General features: G+C 42.4%; 1 protein-coding gene across 1 annotated transcript in view; it reads right to left on the bottom strand.

The window, feature by feature from the left end:
• CACNA1C (calcium voltage-gated channel subunit alpha1 C) overlaps positions 1 to 19,519 on the bottom strand; it is a gene marked incomplete at its 5' end in the record, with an annotated part of 495,815 nt that overhangs the window by 86,826 nt on the left and 389,470 nt on the right. The window contains 7 exons of the mRNA XM_082498635.1: positions 1,073 to 1,202; positions 2,942 to 3,074; positions 9,610 to 9,679; positions 9,807 to 9,927; positions 11,049 to 11,163; positions 13,123 to 13,243; positions 14,078 to 14,285. Coding sequence (XP_082354761.1) covers positions 1,073 to 1,202; positions 2,942 to 3,074; positions 9,610 to 9,679; positions 9,807 to 9,927; positions 11,049 to 11,163; positions 13,123 to 13,243; positions 14,078 to 14,285 — 898 coding nt within the window. The remainder of the gene's footprint in view (positions 1 to 1,072; positions 1,203 to 2,941; positions 3,075 to 9,609; positions 9,680 to 9,806; positions 9,928 to 11,048; positions 11,164 to 13,122; positions 13,244 to 14,077; positions 14,286 to 19,519) is intronic.

Here is a 19,519-nt window from a genome sequence, read left to right as displayed (position 1 = left end):
GTACACTCAGCTGTGCACAAAGTGCATCACTGGTCGCACAGGTTTGGCTGTATTATTTAGTACCCTCCTTCAGGACAAAATGTAAAGCAGCTCTGAGATAAGCTCAGGAATAAACCTCCATTAACATCTTCTCTGCACGCACATATGTGTTTAAATACATGCTCAGGCCAGGATATTTCAGGGAGGTAGAACACTAAACGTTAAATTAAGGTTTTATTATTAAAAAAAAATATAAATTGTCCCACTCTTTAAGCCTAGAAAGCTCTTCCAGCATAAAGGCACCAAAATGCCGCTGCAGACAGCAGAGACCTGAAGTCTCACATACGACTGGTCCTTCTTCTGATTTCTGCAATGACCCGGATTAATGGAAACAACCACCGGCAAAGTTAAGGGAGCACTGAACATTTCAAAAGGCTAATAAGAATGGTCAGGAAAGAAGGTGAGAATATATCTCTGTGCTGAATGCCTTACTCTCCCTTCCTCCAGGCTGGTGAGGAGAGGAGCACAGCATATTTTCTGAGGATTATCTCAAATTTAATGATAGCTGTGCAGCTTGCATTCAAATAGTCTGATTCTAACCTTGATGACACCAGTTTCCCTCAGAGTGACTGCATCAAACTCAAGAACATTACTCCTGATTTACACCAACTTGAACGAAGTGAAAATCAGGCCCTGGGCTTTTTAGTTCAAAAGAAAGCATGTGGCAGGAGTGCAAATGTTCCAAAGGGAACCTGCAAATTCTCCGAATTAGAATTATCTGTATCCCAATCAATGTTTCTACAGCCCATTTCTAATGCCCCACTCCCAGGGAACAATAATTTTGCTTTGGCCTCTCGTTCTTCCATCCCCTACACATGCTTCTGAAATGAACTAGAGGCCAAATTCTGCACTGACTCGTGTTCCCTGCAAAACCCAATGATTTCACAGAGAGCCAACAAAAGGCACAAATCAGGGAAGAAATTCACTCCCAAAGCCTCTGATGCCATCTTTTCTGCCTTTCCTGGCTTCAATTCATGATCTGCTTGTACCACAGTTCTAATACACAGCGAGGGAAGGAGGTTGGGAAGCATACTTGGTTTCTAAAGGAGAGGTGTCGGACGGGGTCCTCAGCTGCCAGGGAGATACTGCTGAGCAAGATGAAAAATAGGATCAGGTTGGTGAAAATATTATCGTTAACGATTCGATGGCAGTGGACACGAAACCTGCAAGAGAGAGGAGAGGCACAACTTTATCTCTCAGGGAACAGCAAGACCTGGGAAACATTCCCCCTTCCTCTTTTGCCAGCGGGACTGGCCCTGGAGGATCGTTCTGCAGAGCAGCTTCCCTTTGCCCCACCAGTAGGGAGAATGGTGGGCCCAGGCAGCTGCACTTGGCCCTGCTGGGTGCTGGGCAGCCCTGGCTCTCCACATCATGCAGTGATGCACACAGGGTGATCAGCTGCCTGCAGGACTCACGCTTGAATGGAGAGCAGCCACTCCCTCCCAACAGAGCCTTTTGTGATTTAGATGAGGTCTGAAACCTGCCAACCCAAAATTATATGCCTTGCTTTCATTCACAGAACCATTCCCCATTCATTTAGGGGGAAAGCAGCAGAAACGGGCTTCGGGGTGGCCGATGTCTTTCTGAGCTGGGGCTGCAGTGTCACTAGGCAGGAGCTGTGGGCGATCTACCTTGCTAACAGGGCACTGACCTAGCCAAATGGATATAGGGCAGGCTGGCATTTGAAGAGGGCTTCTGGGAGGACATAATTCCATGCAGGATGTCTGCTAAACATCAGCCCAATGTATAGTGCTCTGTGGTCTTAGGGGGAAACTAGCAGGTAAAGAAGTAGCAGTCTCCCATCAAGCAGCATGCTTACTGGAAACCATTACAGCACCTTCCACGCATTGGTAACAGGATATGAGGAGTTAAACCTCATAACAGTCCTATGCATAATTTTAGAGGCACTTCATTAATCTATTTAGCTCAACTTTTGGCTGTTAAGCCTGCAAGCCCCTATTATAGCAATTTTACAGATGATTGCAGAGGTTAATTTACTTCTTCAACAAGCGACAGTGGGTGGGTGGCAAAGCTGGCATTAGAGTCCATGAGTCCCAATCATCATCAGTCCCTCCCTACTGCACATACCCAAAGAGGAGTAGCACAAGCCCTGCTGTGGAAAGACGGCCTCTGAATTCAGCTGTGCTTTTAAACCCCTGCCTTACTTTGGGGCTGTGTTTGGAGGCCAAATCCCCAGGAGAGGTGTTGTGAACATGGTATTGCACAGAACACTGGGCAGTGAGCTTATTTCTGCACCCTTGAAAAGACATATTCCCCTGTGTCATAGCTCAGCTGTGTCTACTCACAGTACTGGTCTCGCACATCCATGGTGGAAAGACAGGTGAGGCAACGTGAAGCCACATTGTAGGAACCCAGCGAAGAGTGCGAGAGAAGAATTATTCTCTTCAGCCTCCCCTCAGAGTTATGGACTCTCATCCTCCTCCCCCCTTTTCTTGTATGCTCATTCTTGATGTGCAGGAATGAGCAGAGACACATGAACTCCCTACTGGGAGTTGATTTTGAGTAGCCATTAGGACAGGAAGCTCCTACCTCACACTTAACTGATTGGATGATGGCTTGCTTGCAATTTGGACCTGAATACGTTGGGGAATTCCAATTATTGACTTGCCTCCAAGTCCCTTATTTCCAAAGCTTTCACAATTTGTGTCTTTAATCAGCCTTGCAGGTGCCATGAATTCCCATTGAATATTGTCAGGGGGCTACCTACAGTTGTGTTTTCATGAGGATTTCATGTCAGGGCCTTTAAAGGAGAGACTGGTCAAAGGAGGTCTCTGGTATGAACTGCTGGAAGGGACCTCTGTACCGCATAACCTTTGGGGCCCAGTACGATAGGGGTACCTGCTCTCCGCCTCTTGTTCCAGCTAATCAGTCTCTTAAATACCTGTTGTTAGGACTGAAGATGAAAAAAGCACTGGCATCAGGCATGGGCACAGCCTTTTCCTTGAGGTGCAGCTCAGACATCGGGCGAGGTCGAGGGCCGACAGGCATCTCAGGTTCTTCCTCATCTTCCTCTGCTGCAAGAAGCATTTTTGTCTTTCAATGCAAAATACAACCCATTCTGGAGTGCTGAGGAATTTGTCTCTGTCATAACTAGAGCTCAAAACTAAGAATCATTGAAATAGGATGACAAAAGCTTCAGGTTCCTTGTCCACTTTTCCCTTCTCCAAGGCAGCATCCGCTGCCCAGTGCTCGCCCCAGCAGACATTGATCTAGTCTCTCTGTAAAACCATTAATGCTGGTAAATCCACAATATCCTTACAATGGTTTCCTCAGACACTTCACTGTCCCTTCTGCAAAAAAAGCTGCTTCTAATGACTGCCTTGAATCTTTATTACTATGGTCTAAATCCATTACTTTCTTATTTTCTGTGGACACAGAAATCAGCAAATTCTCCTCCTCCTCTTACAGAAGGCTTTTATGTACTCAAGAACCATTATTATGTTTCTGCAAGGATTGTTGGTTCCTAGAGCAAAACAACAGTCTTTCCTGAGGTGCAGTCTTCCCTAAATCTCTGAGCATTCTTGCTACTTTCCTCCAGATTATCCGCAGTATTAACTTGCAGTTGAGGTTCTACTGGTGCAGAAGAGAGCTAGGTTACTTCTTATAATACTATCTTCCTGTTTAAATGTCCTTCATGGGCACTTCTTTTCATTACACTCTGGCACTAATTTGCCATCAGTTTCTGATTTGCACAAAGTACAGATTCTTTACCACAAAACGACTGCCTAGCCTGTCACTCCCCTCTCTGTATTTCTGCTGCTGACTATTCCCAAGAGTGGCACTTTGACCTCATCCTTATTGAACTGCATCTTATTTTCTTCAGACCGTTCCTCCAGTTTATCAAGGTCTGGTTTTCTCCTCTTTGTAAGGCTCTCCATGGAGCCACTGCCACATCTGGGATTGCGTCTGGATGAGAGCCTGTATGCCCCAGAGCAAACATGGAGCATGAGCACTTTCATTTACACCAATCAGAAATTCTTATAATTGTACCCTTTCATAATTCAGTGGGAGGAAGACTGAAAGGCAGGAACAAGGCTGAGACTCTTCAGCCTGATGCCTATGGAGCAGATCTCCAGGCAGTGTGCAGCTCAGTGAGCACACTCAATCTAAAAAACACAGAGGTGGAGGCTAAGTGGCATGTGAAAGAGAACCTTCCACCTTTGAGGATTTCTTCTACCTGCTGAAGTCAGATGCTGTTTTGTAAATGACATGATAGGATTTTGCTATGTTAAAGATCCAAATCCTCTCACCTAATCAGCAAGACAGGAAAAAACATTTCAAGAAAGGAGCCTGACAGGTTAGATGCAACTGATTAATCTTCCAGCCAATGCAAAGGGAGAAACTCTAGTTAAAAGGTTTATCTTGAGTCCATAAAGTGAGATAAATTCCAGAAAAAGCCTGTTCCTTTAGGGTCAGGTACTATACTTGATCTGGTAATGGACACATCAGAAAGAACAGATGAATCAGCACAGATCCTAATCTAGATGTCAGAGACAGGAGAAAAATGTCCTTTTCAATGCACGCCATTATTGCATGCAAATAGGATTCTTTCTTTACTCTTTGAGTAGCAAGAGTTCAGCTCAAATTCACTTGATAGACTTTTGGATAAATGTTTGAGCTGGTACATAGAGTTTGTACTTTTTAAGCTGGTCTATTTTTTAACAGCTCAATGTTAGATTGTAATATACTTTATAATACTCTTTCTATAGGCTTTATTAGTTAAAGAAACGTTCTTTCAGAACTACTTTTGTGCATAGTACCTGTAAAATTGGTGTTAATGTTAATGCTTATATTTATATAATATTATAATACTTTGCACTTGCACCTTTTTTCTACAGATTTCAGAGTGGTCTGACAATGAGTGAGGTAAGCAAATTCTTTTTCTCCTTTAACAGTCCAGAATACTGATGCCCGTGATCATGTAGGATATTTGAGAGCTCTTACTTAACAAGACTAGTATTCTGAGTCCCTGCTCTGTGCCTTCACTATTAGATCATTCTTTTTCTGTTACTTAGAGGAATGCTTAAGAAAACACTTTCAAATGGGTATTGAACAACGTCTCAGGAAAGTGGACTCTTAGCAGAAGGATCAGCCCCATGAAGACCATAAAGAACGTTGTTCCTCTCCTCTTTTTCTTGTGCCTGCCATACAGCAAGAAATATATTAACAATTCTGGCAACTACATACCTTCAGACTGGAAAACTCATTCAGTTCCTCAGCCGTAGATAAAGAATAATGTTCTAAATCTTTTTCATTTAAAGTAGGGTCTAGGGCACAGAAGAACAGAAACACTGAGGCCCAAATATGCAAAGAATAACCTGATTACAGCCTCAGCTCAGGTCACTACCTAAGCCATCTACCTGCATATAGAAACAGTACGTTGCACAGTTGCCATTATTTGTAGAAGCAAAGGTCAACATGGTATTCACAGTGGGGCTGGGCAGCACATCAATGGCAATTCAACACTTGTTCTTTGACCCTCTTCTACATTTAAGGTATATTTGTGTTTAAAAAGTGACACTTCTAATCAAGCTTGCCACAAAATCATAAAGAAACATGAGTCACAGCTGCCAAATTCATATCCAGGTTTGAACTCTCCTAAAGTTCAAGGAAATTCAAATCTGGGAACTGTCATCTTGAATTACGCTTCATTAGAATGGTGATGTCCTTTGGATGTGAAGCCATAAGCACACACAGGCTACAGTGCAGCAACAGTGAGAAATTTGATAATGAGGATTTTTTTTTTTTTTTTACTGTACAAACACCAGAACTCTTGTGTAAGGACACTGCTTTGCTTCAAGCTCCCATGAATCATCCCAAGCTTTTACCTTCATCTGACATTCTGAATTCTTTGTCTGTTTCTGTACTAGACTGCAAGACTAGCTCCCTGTCTTCCTATAATAAACATATCATCATAATAATCCTTCTAGTGTACACAAATCTCTGGAATAACTAGTCTCTCTCTCCAACAAAGAGGATAGGTGATCTGATGAGCTGCCAGTACCCAAAGTATCCTGGGGGCTAAGAGCAACACTGTGTAGCAAATAGAGTCAGAAGAGGTTACTGAGAAAACTGGTTGAGGCAGCAGAAACGAACAGGAGATTGAGCGAGGTAGGGTGAAAGAATAAAGGGAAAACAAATGAAGTGACCATTTCAAATTGTTTCTGAACACGGGGTTAGGGTGAAGGATGTTTTCAGAGGATGGAATGGTACGCATCCATGGAAAGGTCACAGACATTAACAGCTTAAATCATGAACAGAAAATAGGTAGAACCAGCTGACTGCATGTAAGAAGCAATAGGATGCTTCACTCAAAACACAGCTGAAATGGATCCGCATGCAAGTGGTCAAGAAAAGGCATGTTCCCAGATGGGCCATATAAGGCTGCACAGCATCTTTTGTACCACAGCTGGACTGATCAGCAATCAGCAGAAGGATTGTGGACTGGTCAGATGGTCACAAGGGAACCGGACAGGGGTGCATGTGGGGATTGGGAAATTCTTGCTTGCTAACGCCAGGGCAAGCCTTGGAGCCTTGTTGCCCAAAACTGACTACACAAGGCAGATGTGACATGCCACATCAGCTCTGAGGGGGCCTTGGTGTTTCTGAGCTTTATACAGCAGAAAGGAATAGATGACTATGATAAATCTGATCTAACAAGGGATTTACAAAACTTCACTGCATCTGAGCCTTACGGTTGACTTCCATGAACTCTGAAAGAAGTGGTCAGGTAACCGCGTGAGCTGTTAGGCATCATTTTCAGCAAAAGGCTAAGATTCTCAGAGAGCCAGAAAAGAGAAAAAGTAACTTCACTCTTCACAAAGAATTGGTACACAATTCAGGGAATAGGCCTGTTTAGAAATGGCATCATACAATGGCAAATAACCAAGATGCTGTCCCTTTGCATTTCTAATACTTTAGGAGATGCATGAAAACCTGACTATTCATTCAAATTTTAGCTTCTGTTCAAAAGCATGCCAAGCCAGGGATTGAGACCCCAAGGCAGGAGTTAAAGGTGTTTTTGATTAATTTTCTGCACTCTAATCCTATGCATGGCTGCAGTAAAATGCCCATGACACAAATTGTAGATGTAGTTTTTGTCATGTAGCTCACATGCCGGACTATTTCTAAGCTATCCATGGAAGGTAACTAAAATGCAATTCTGTTATCAGTAGGCTTAACTTTGATATACAGGTGACTGTACCTTCACTTGAAAAAATGCAATGGTCTGCCAATCCAAGCCAGCTCATAAACAGAACTGTATGAAGCTGTTTTAATTTGTGCTTCTGACTAAAGACTCTGACAAACCCCTTAGCAACTGAGGATGCGTGTCCAGTAAGTGCCTGTGCCTATAGAGCGATATTTCATGATATTCACCTATCATTTGCTGAGAAGATTAAAGCCAGAGTGATCTGCCCCAGGCAATGTTAAAACAGTATTGCATGGTGTTGGATAAATGGGCTACAAATATGAACGAATACAAGCATAGCAAATGTGGGGACTTTGTACTGAAAATCAAATGCAATGAACAGTTTTCCTTTTTGCTTGTCTGAAACCCTTGTCCATCTATTTAAAATGAATGATTGTGTCTTTTTTTTGTACCCTATCACATCAACCTATTATCAGACATTTATTAGGAATCATGGAATAGAAGAGAATGTGTTTTATTACCTATTACAGCCTGTTACATAATCACAGAATCCCAGAAGGGCAGAGCAGGAAAGGGTCACAAAAGGCCCTCTGGTTCATGCCTCTGCTAAGCCAGGATCAACTAATTATTATATCTAAGCCTTTTCTGGCAGATATTTTTCTGACCTGTTTTTAACAACATTCAGTGATGCTAGGCTTCCACAACCATCTTCATGATCTTTTCTAGCCTCACCATTAGAAAATTCTCTCCTGGTGTGAATCTTAAATCTGTTACTTCTTCGTAATAGAGATTATAACCCTCCTATCTGTAATAGGCTTTTATGCATTTGAAGATGTTTTTCCTGCCTCTCCTAGCTCAAATGACCACAATTCTTTCAATCTTAGTTCTTACTTCCTACTAGCATTGTTTTCACCATGCTTTTCTACACTCCTTCCAATTCAGCCCCACTTCTAAGCAGAGCACCCAAAAGGAGACACGATACCCCACCTGACATCTTATCAATGGTGAACAAATTGCTTTGCTCTCATTAGCTTTCACTGGCCAGTTAGAAGAAAACCATAACTGGACTAAAGGATCATGTTTTCACTGTTTATAAATCTCACTACTTGCTTGCCTTTTGAAAGACAGCAAAATATTACTAGCACCTGTTGAGCTTGTGATCACAAGATTCAGATTCTTTTCTCAAGGACTGTTACCTAAATAGCTGTCACCTAAGATCCTTTATTTGTGAGTTGTTTATTCCTGTCTATGTGTAGAGCCTGGCACTTTCAATTTTATTTAGACCATTTATCCAGTTCCTCAAGAGCTCTTTGAATTCTAATGCTGCCCTCCAGCATGCTTCCTTTCCTTCCTAGCTTCATGTCATCTGCAAATGTAATAAGCATATTTCCTCTTCCATCATTCAGGTCATTAACAACGAACTGAACTGAACTCGGGACAAGCCCTTGGGTTGTAGAACCTCATTTTGGCCATCACTACTCTCCACGTAAAGAGTCTGACCGATTTCTCTCTCAGTCATCCAGACCATGTTTTTCTAGCTGGCTTATGAGAATGTTGTAAGAGACAGTCTGAAGCCTTAGAAAACCTAAACAATATGACATCTACTTTTTCTCCTGTCTACAAGTCTTGCAGCCCTTTTTAGAAGAAAATAAGGGTGGTTTGACGTGATTTGTTCTTGGCAAATCTATGTTGGCTGCTAGTCATCTCCTTATCGTGCAGTCATATAGTTTGTTTAATCATTTGTTCCAGTGCTTTTCCAAGAATGGAAGTGAACTGACGAGCATATCATTCTTCTGCTCCAACCCCACCCCCCATTCAGGATCTCTTGAAGAAAAACTGCTCAAAGTTCTGAGATTTCTTCAGCCAATCTTTTGAGTATCTGACTATGAAGTTGATTAGGTCCAACTGACTTGAAAACTAGCCTAACTAATGCTCTAGCTTGTTTTTTGCAATTCTAGGCTGACGTCTCATGCCTTTAGAATCATGTTAATAAGTCACACCGTCTTTTTTGATTAGAAAAAAGTGCAAAAAGGCATTCAGCACTTCGCCTTTCATGAGTATCTGTTGTGAGTCTCCCCTGACCATTGAGTACTGAAAAAATAGACTGAAAACAAAGACGTGTACATTTTCATATACAGACATTTGTATGTCATGCGATTTGGTTCTCTGTTTCCAAATACAGAGCTTTACAGAGAACCAAATCAAATAGGACTAATCAGTATAGGGACTGCAAAGGGCCCAGTCCACACCTGTGCAAACACAGGCAAGCACGTCATCCTGTCCCATCATGAAAGCACTGCATGTTCAGCATACCTGCTACCACAATTTGGCTTTATGTGCATTAGCAACTGGAGCTTCTCTTTGTCAAATCAGGGAAGAAGATATATAGATATATATACCTGGCGCTTCTGTTGTGGGATATGGGCTCTTTTCTTCGTTTTCGTTGGGCTGATAATCATCCACGTTGATCTGACAGAAATGGAAGGAGAAGCAGCAAAGCCTTTATCAGCCAAGGCAGAGGGTTTTCATTCCCTCAGAAACCCAAGCTGTTCATGCCATCACAGCACAGAGAGTGCTGGCTGGCAGCAGACCTTACCTTGGTAGCAGGCGGGGATTCTCCATCAGCAGTGATCGATTTCAGCTCAATTTTCTCCTCCTTTGTCTCCTCCTCCACAGCTGTTTTTTCTATCTCCTGCTTCTTTTCGGGACTAGCAGTCCTAACAGTTTTACGAGATAAAAAGCAAAGAGTGACAAAGGTGAAAAGCTGTTTCTCTTTCAGGAACTTCATGTAGTACAGCACACACCATGAGAACGATCAGTTGGCCGGCACCTCCATTCTGAGTCCAGCTTATATACCAGCAGCTCCACCTTGTCCTCATCTGCAGGCGAAGGCAGAGACTCTGCTCTAATTCTATATAGCATCCTTTTCTTTTATAGCTTTCTTAATGGCATGTGTTTGTGTGTGGGGGTGGGCGTGCATGCACACGGGGAGAAAATATGTGCCTGTGTGTTTGGGCACATGTGTATTCTAGGTCTGTCACTAAAGATCTTTTTGTGCACCCAATGACAAAGGCATGAACCATTTCCAACCTATATCTTGTGGACTTCCACTAGGTTGCCTACAAAGTTTTGCTTCTCGCTGTACTCTCAGAGCCAGGGAAACCTGCTGACTAACATGCAGGACAAAGCAGAAAGACCTGCACAAGAGACCCCTTCCAAGCAGCCTGGAAGATAATGATTAGAAATAAACAGTAAGGAGAGGCTTCCCCGCTGTTGGCAGCTGGAAATGACAGAGAAGCTCTACATTCAGCTCCTGCCTCCTAAGAGTCTGCAGAAACACTAAAAGAACTGGCAAGAGAAGAACAGCATGTGGCGTCAGAAGAGAAGGAAGCTGCCGAACCTCGTGTTGTGGGAACAACAGTCTGAAAATAAGCGCTGTGGTCCAAACCAATCAGGAGGTAATAGGGAGATTCAGATGGGACTGTAACATTGACACCATTTCACACACATTCTCTGCTGATGCTCTGGAAGCTCATCGGTCACCCAGACTTCCTTTCCTCTGCTCACGTCATTGCAACTGTGGGGACTCCCAGCTCATGACACCTTTTTGTCCTTTAGTTTGAATTCTTTTACATAAAATCTTATATATACGAAATTCCATATATAATTATATTAATCGCATATAGATAATCTATATACACCCACAGAGAAGTTATATATATAAATTACATATACACACATACTTTCTTGCACATACATATGTGCATAATGTGTGTGTAATAATACACACAGGAATACATACATATGAATGTAGTTAGGTGTATGCAAATGGATTTACCTAGCTAGCTTTTTCCTTTCTTTTTCCTCTTCCTCCTCTTTCTGTGCAGATGTTAAACTCTCAGCATCAGCAAGGTTGTCCACAGCAATGGCCAAAAATACATTCAGCAGGATATCTGTTTGCGGGCTACTTAAAGAAAATGGACTCTGAAAACTGCAGAACAACATTATACTAAAGGTTTCTTAATTGAAAATTTTTAGCAACCTGTCATCAGGTCTCTTGGATTTTCCAAACTTCCATTTCACACAAATGTTCAGGATGCCCATATCCAGCAGGCACAAACCTACACTGTCTATCCAAATGGCTAGCACACTGTGTGGGGTTTCCAAAATTTCACAACAGAATGACTGACGTAAAACATCTAAGTCCAGACTTACATTTTAGTTTCCTATTTCCCAAAAGAGTCTCGCTTTGTGCAACAAATCCCACTGAAGATAAAGGGAGTGCTGAATGCTTTGCATCTTTGACAGCGTAGGTCACTTTTACTAAAGCACTCGTATTCAAGAGCCTCATACCACAAGGCACCTGGGCTTTCCAGTTTTGGGCTACGTAGTTGAGTTGAACAACCTCATTATACGTATTCTGACAGACATGAGTGGATTTTATGGACAGCAAGCATAGCACTCATTAGCATCTCTGAGGCAACCAAAAAGAAATTAATTTAGTCTCGGCATCGAAGGGTTGAGCTGACAACTCTGCCATCTCCTAGCAGAGATTCCACGCATGGCCAGTCATGCCCACGTAGCTGAAGGGCAAGGAATCACAACTATTTTCTTGTCTTGGCAGTCAGTGGTCAGATCTTGTGTTACAAATCTGAACATCAGCTTCTTTTATAAATTTCTTGAGAGTGGGTCTTATTACAACATGGTAACTTTTAAGTAAACCCCAGTTCAAGGCTTAGCCTGGAAATATAGCCACCCCCCTCCCTGTGCTCCAAGGTCTCACGGCTCCAAAGTCAGCCAGCATGTAGAGCTGGCTCACATTTCCTCTGCAGTTCACACGGAGATCCAAATTGTAGCTTTTTTAAGCTGTCAAGCAGCCTGCCTCCTTCGACCTTCAGATAAGTGGAATTGCACCAGCTCACTTTGAAGACAGGGCATGCAGGTCAACTGAAATGTCAAATAACAGGGTTTGAGAGATCTGAATTATGAGGAAAGGCCAGAAGAGCTGGGCTGAGACTACAAGGTGGTTTTATAGAAGAATCAGTATAAAAAGAAATGTCACCTCTGACACAGGAGGGCCATTTATTAGGGAAGCAGAAATTAAACATGAACAAATTTGGAGCAAACTGTGATACGGAACAGAACCATAGCTCTGTGTTATATGCAAATTCCTGTGAAAAGACACTCACAGCCTAATCATGCAATGTGCTTTGCACCTCCTGGGATATGTACAGTGCCCTCACTTCACCTTGAAGACAGAGAGAACTGAAGTTACTTCACACCAGCACAGGCTGGAAGATAACAGAGCACGTGATTTACCGTTTGAAGAACACACAGATTGCAGTAACTGAAATGGAACATGGTTCCTGTTAGTTTATACATGAATTAATATATGATCTCACATAAATCAATTATGTCAAACATATGTTACTCCTATTACAGCATTTGTATATGGCATATTGTAGATTATACGTATTTTTATTCCACATAAGGCATGGATGAAAGCACATGGAATATATTATTGAAAAGGCAATTAAAGCAAAAATATTCAGTAAGTGCAGTAGGTACACACAGAGATTAGTTTCTGAAGAAGGCAGGAAAGAAAAACCTATGAGATAATTAAGGGGAATGAAAAATAAAAACAATACACATGTAAAGATACTAAATAAAAGCTAGCATGCGGAACTGGCACGTAGCTGGCTCTTACAACTGTTTATATGCCTGAAGTCTTAGCACTAGCTAAAATTAAACAAACTTGTTTAAGTTTTGGCAGTGTAAAGCCAAAATTCAGACCTAAGGGGAAAAGGTAAAAATGTAAGGTATGAAATTCATTATTTTCTGACATAACAAAGTAGTAAAGGGTGGCTTTAAATTCAGCCCCACTCGGAGACAAGAGTAGCATCAAAGGATACAGTTTCCACAGATGAAGAGGATGATGAAGTAAATACAGACCAACATTCCTGGAAAAGAGGGGCCGCCATAAGCCATGATCCCATCATACATCACCGAATTCCAGTCCTCCCCAGTCAGGATCTAAATGACACATTCCCACCAATAAGGGATACAGTGTTAGACCACATAGAGAATTTGAAAACCCCATTAACACAAAGATATCTACTATCTTAGAGAACACCCCCTCCCCCAGGATGGTTGGAGACTCTGGCTGTGTCCATCTAGAAAATAAAAAAGAAAACAAACAAACAAAAACTCATGGAGAATGCAAAGAGGGCCCGTGCTCAAAGTGTTAAAGAAAAAAAATAAGAAAAAAAAAAAGAAAAAGAGATGTCCCCTTGAAGATGATGGCTGAAGCCAAATGGCTTTCCCAGACAATTCCACTCAGGCCTCCGCACCTCTTGCAGGCATTTCCCTCCCATGTGCCTGTTGTTTCAGACAGGCTGCACAATCTATAGCACTGAAGGCGGCCCTCAGCACAGCCCTCTCCCCCGCTTTCCTTCAGCTGGCATGTGAAATCATGATCTTGATGCTCTTGGCTGATCACTCCCAAAACTGCAGTCAGCTTAAAGGCTGTTTGATTACTTCTCTGGTGCTGTTCCCCAGTACTGTGGGAGGGGGGAGGACAGCTGCAGGGTTGGGCTTTGGCATGTAGGTGCGGCCCTGGGACATTGCAATGGCCCTTCTCTTGTCCTACCCTGCTAAGACCTGGTGGCCTCGCTACAAACAGGGGCTTTAGCTTTGTTTCCCCGTTTTGGGAGAGAATACCCCTGTGGCAGCTTGTTCCTGGAACTGTTAGCCTGATGTCCACTCTCGGGGACTGTCAGACTGCAGGGGACGGGTGCAGGACCTGCTCTCTGTTTTGCTCATGTAAACACAATGTGTTGGCCCCATTGGGACTGCTCTTGCCCTTACCTGAAACACAGTGAGGAGGGACTGGGGGAAGTTGTCAAATGTACTCCTTCTGGTCTGCATCTCATCAAAGTTAAACTTGCCCCCAAAGAGCTGCATCCCCAGGAGTGAGAAGATAATAATGAAGAGAAAGAGAAGCAGCAACAGGGAGGCAATGGAGCGGACTGAATTCAGGAGTGAGGCCACAAGGTTACTCAGGGAGTTCCAGTATCTGGGAGAGAAAACAGAGGCAGTTAAAATTCCTTCAATCCAAGACAGGTGCTCATGGACTGCACAGGATATTGGTTCGGGCTGCCTTCTGCCTATAAGCAGGCATTTCCAAACACCCTGTTAAGCAGTGAATCATTGATGTGCTTCCCTAAGATAATGAGACCTACTGCAGCTAATGAGTAATTTTACTACCACACGTGTACATACACAATTCCCTCCACCCCCCACCCCATATGCACACCCAGAAGATTATTGCAGCACTCTCCATCTAAGGCTCTGTAAATCTTATATCAATATACAGTGATTAGTTCTTGCTGCTTCAGTGAGTTACATTCTAACCAACCTCATTACAACACTCACAGATGTTATGGCAGTCAGAATACCTCACTCCAGAGAATGGCCTCTAATAACTAACAAGAGCAGATGGGGAAACAGTTTGGATGCAAATACAAACTTGTACAAAATCTGGTGCGTGTGAGTATGTGCTTGGGCTCACTCACAGGTAGAGGTTGCGAAGCTTTCTGGGATTGAGAGGAATGAGAAAGATATTAAAGATCCTTTTACAGGGACCCTAAAAGAGACTCCAGATCTACATCCATAAAGCCCAGAGTTTCCTCTGCTCTTGGAAGAACACACCATCACTGCTTTTTTGAGTATCAAACGCACTATACTTCCTCAAACAGGCTGCAGAACATTTTGTAAGGGCTTCATTCAAGAGAGAGGATGGCTAAGACCTGCTCTCCTGGTGTATTCAGGCTTGTGCCCAGATCAGACTGATGTATGATGCCGAGAAAGGATCTTCTTGCCCTTGTGGTCCCACTTTAGGGTTCAAAGAGATGCCAGATACCTGCTCTGCTGCAGCACGTCCGTTTGCTCACATTCTTTGCCAGCCTGCAGAGTAGCCATGTGTTGGAAAAGGGCTTTAGAAAAAAAAATCCAAAGAATCCACCACATCACCCATGAAGCAACTTCCACTTTGGTCTTGCATCTGCTCCTAGTCTACTGCTTAGCTGGTCATGACCACTTCTCTTTTATGCAGTTTTGAGTCTGACAGAGCTTTCAGACTGGGCTGAAGATTAGCTGTCATCTTCCAATCACCTCATTTTGAATGCGCATTACAAGCAAACTACAATAGCTTTCACAGGTCAGCAAGCCAATAATGTTTGCCTGTGATCTCTAAGTATTCTTTCTACGACCGTCTCTTGTGGCCTACCAGCATGCTTTGAGATTCCACGCTGGCCAACATCCTCCACTCCCTTCTCCCAAATCCCGTAACATCGAACTTTTCTTTCCTTAGAGGACTCTGAATTTCTAGCCATATTTTCCTCAGAGAAAGTGTTCCCCTTGAGAAGGATGGCAGAGATGTCTAGTATTTTCGCTCCTTTGAGAAATTCTGATCCTTCAACATACAAATCTGTTCTGAAGGTAGTGTAGTCATTAGAGACAAGGGTTCTTAAAATCCCAGTTAAATTAATATTGTTAAAATGTTAGTGTAAAAAGAAGAATTTCCTTGCCCCACAGAAGACGAAAATTTTTGAGTAGCCCAATCACTTTATGAAGGTTAGCAATCTGATCTGCAGAGGGACACCGCCATGTCCTCTGAAGTTCAGCAACTGGTTCATCTCCAAGGGCTGAGCTTCAAAGAGCTGTGATGTTTTCCCTCCAGCCCAGCTTCAGCACTTCAGAGAAAACTAGAATGCTTTAAAGTTTAACTGCAATTAAAGAGATGAGCAATGAAAAACTACAGACCAAAGGTAAGGGCATGGAAGCTGTGGGCTCAGTGCCACCAAATGTCGGCACTGAATGTGCAATGTAACAGCTCGCTGTATTTGCGTTTACGCTTCCAGCTCGCATACTTTCACACTTTGGGAGGAAGGAAAAGTGACACAGGAAAAGGGAAAACTTCATTTCTGATGAAACTTAACTGACTTTAACATCCTTAAACCAGAAACCAATGGGGTCCAGAATGTCTCTCCAAGCCCTCCAATGTCAGCCAGCACACACATTTTCTAGGTCTTCCTAGCAGTGCCCTTAAGAAGGGTACAGTAGAGCTGTTACCCATCTGAATAGTCTCAATGACTCACTTAAAGCTTAAATGCCTTGCTATCTCAGAGCCCAACTGCATAGACTTTTATCAGCTCTGCATTTCTTACAGATGGCTCAATACCTGAGATTCAGTTTCTTATGTAACTGTCAAACTTAAAGCAATTAACTGAGATGACCTGGTGATAAGATTAGTGCCATTTTATCTGTGCACTGAGTGTTAGCTAGAAATACAGCACCATTAGAAAAGTAAACAAACCAATGGGGGGGGGGGGGGGAAGAAAAGGAAAAAAAAAAAAGGATAAGGAAGGCTTGACTTGACTGGGATGTGAAAAACACAATTGTCTTATCTTAGAGTCCTAGAAGCCTGAACTGAGGTTACTATCTGTCACATTAGGTGGCTGCAGAAATAACACGAACACCCCCTCAAAGTCAGATCTGGGGTTACTCAATGAAACGCAAGGCTTTTAAGTCAGGAATGGACGAAGCCCAGACAAAAAGTCTCTCACTACTCTGTCCTCTTTGCTTAATATACTACAAAGAAAAAACCAGTTACAATGAATCTCATGGCACTGCTGGATGGAATCAGAGGTTTTGGACCAGGTAGCATATAATGGGAAGTATGACAGAAAGCACTGCTGCTTCCTCAGACTTATAGGGAATGAATGTGCTTGTTAACATCTCACACTTGCAGATCTCAGACCCTTGAGGATGCCAGTGAATGAGGCACTGCAAAACCCCAGTGAGTAGGATGTGATTATGATCCCTGTTTCAAAATGGAGGAACGATGCAGAGAAGTTAAATGGTTTGTTCAACATCTCACACAAAAATCAGCTGCGGAACTAGATTAGAACTTAATGTGTTCTTTTATTCTCTTCCCTCTCTTCTCCATTGCCTTCCACTATGTCTTTATGATACTGGCAATCACAGATGCAGAGCTTAAAACAGTAGCAACAGCTGGCAGTCTCGTTGTGGGAAAGCTTCCCACACTGTTCATCCAATATAAAACCACTTTGAAAGCAGGTACAAAAAGAAGGTGCCCTGTCTCTCCTCCCTACAGTTAACAGTGACATATCTAGTGGCAGGATTAGGTATAAAATATCAAACTTCAGTATGCTGTTGCAAATACGTTGATTTACTTTTTAAGTATAAAGGATCAAATAAAGGGATTTATAAAGCAGTAAAGGATTATTTATAAAGAGAAAATAATTTGTCTTCTCATAGCAAAGGGAGACTTTCTGCACAGCCCTGTAAAAATTAGGGAGAATAAACCAAACAGATTGTATTGTCTGCTTGTCTAATGAACAAGACTATATGATTCTGAAGTGTATCTATAATTTTGGAAGAAATGTTTGCTCTTGAAATTCTAAACGTGGTTTCTAAAATAATGCATTGTTCACCTGACGATGTCTTTATTTGTTTCTATTATATTAGGGAGCTGTAGTAGTGTTTTTCCTAGAAGCGTATCATCTTGACGCACCCAGAATTTGTTTGTGCTCGGTGTTTACCATGAAAAATCCATACAAATATACAGAGATTAGGCTACCTACTGATATACTCCCACCAGAATAATTTTCCTGCTTTGTGCCTTTTTAATGGCCTTGATTATCACTATTTCCATCTCCACCATATGTCTCCATGTCACTGCTCATGAATATATATTTGACATAAAACATTATACTATCATCCCTCCTACTCCTCCCAGCTTTCTAGGATTGTATCTTTCTGTATTATCATTGCACTCAGGTGGTGCAGTCCACCAGTATTGACAATATGGTCAATAAATCATCACTATATTTAGAGCTACATGAATAGTGGAAAAAATTGTATTTTACTGGAGAACACCAGAGGTAAAAGTTTTGCTTTAATGCCAGAATATTCTCTCCTGCAGTAAGGCATGAGTGGGCCTAAAATACTGCTTTGGAGGCTTGTGCTAGGGCCTTCCACATGAGGGTGAACTTCACCCACGGAGGGGAAAAATCATGAAGAAAATTATGAATAATTAAAAAACACAGATAAATCTGAGACTACTGCAACCTACTTGCCAATATTTCAGGAACAGGAAAGAAGGCAAAATCTGATTAATACATTATTCATTATGAGTTATTCCTCAGCTCTGTGCTTTATACATAGACCCCTGTACAAATAGCAGGAGACACATTCCAGGTAACATTTTCTTCCATGCAAAACAGTATTTTAGTTCTGCTGCAAAATGAAGGTAAATGTAACTAGTCCTACTGCTGGTTGGTTCCAACGCTACATCTCTGCCAGAAGCTTTAGGAACATTTGAGTACTCCAATAGCTCAAGCTTCCTAAAGTATTAATGCTATTCTCTCAGCATTTGCCTTTCTATTAGAGAATTCTCTTAGCTAGGTTATATATTTTGTGTAGGAGTGGAGAAATGTCTTGAAAAAACAAGGACCTCTCCAGGATGCTATGCTGAAGCTTATGCTTTTATAGTTATTGGTATGTTGCCCTGTGTGTATCTGATTACCCAATGCCTGAAACAGCTACTGGTTTCCTCAGAAACAGGCCTGGGACTCAGTGATGATAGCTTTCAGACCCAAAGATACAGGAAAAACAGCCACCAGGCCAGAGATCCCCACTATTTCTGAAAGGTCAAAGACACTTCTCTGGCTGGAAACTCCTTGTTAGCTGGAACGTTTTTCCCTCTTCTGTGATCACACATCTAAACAGACCACCTTTTTTTTCTTTTTTAATAGTTGTAGGCTTGCTTTGGCCTGTCTCTCTGAGACTGTAAACTGATTTTCTCTCTCTGCCATCTGACCTTGAAACCCATCCACCCTGCCAGAGAGTTGAGGCTCAGAAGCTTTAAGGGTAAATCTTGTACGATGCACAAGTCCAAGTCTGTTGTTTTTTCTGCCTCACAGCTCTGCCGTCTTGACTGCCTTCCAGTTTTGGTCTTGTTTTTCTCACGCACTGTGTTTTTTTATCTCAAATTTGTCAGAAATTTCCTTTGGGGGAGTTTATAGCAATTCTAGGGACATTTTCATAGCTGAGCTTGCAGAAAACACACTTTTTCACCACCTCAGTCAAGCTTTTTATAAGGTGGTGATTGGTGCCCACGTGGGAAAAGGCAGACTCTGTGCTACTTTGGGTGAGCACTTGGATAGATTTGTTCCAAGAGCTCCCATCTGGGTAAGTTGGGAGCTGACCTCTCCTACAACCTCC

Source organism: Vanellus vanellus (assembly GCF_965231255.1).
Source record: "Vanellus vanellus genome assembly, chromosome: 1".
In the NCBI taxonomy this organism is placed as follows: domain Eukaryota; kingdom Metazoa; phylum Chordata; class Aves; order Charadriiformes; family Charadriidae; genus Vanellus; species Vanellus vanellus.
The sequence above is the reverse complement of the archived record's forward strand: the minus strand, read 5'-3'. Positions and strand labels throughout refer to the sequence as shown.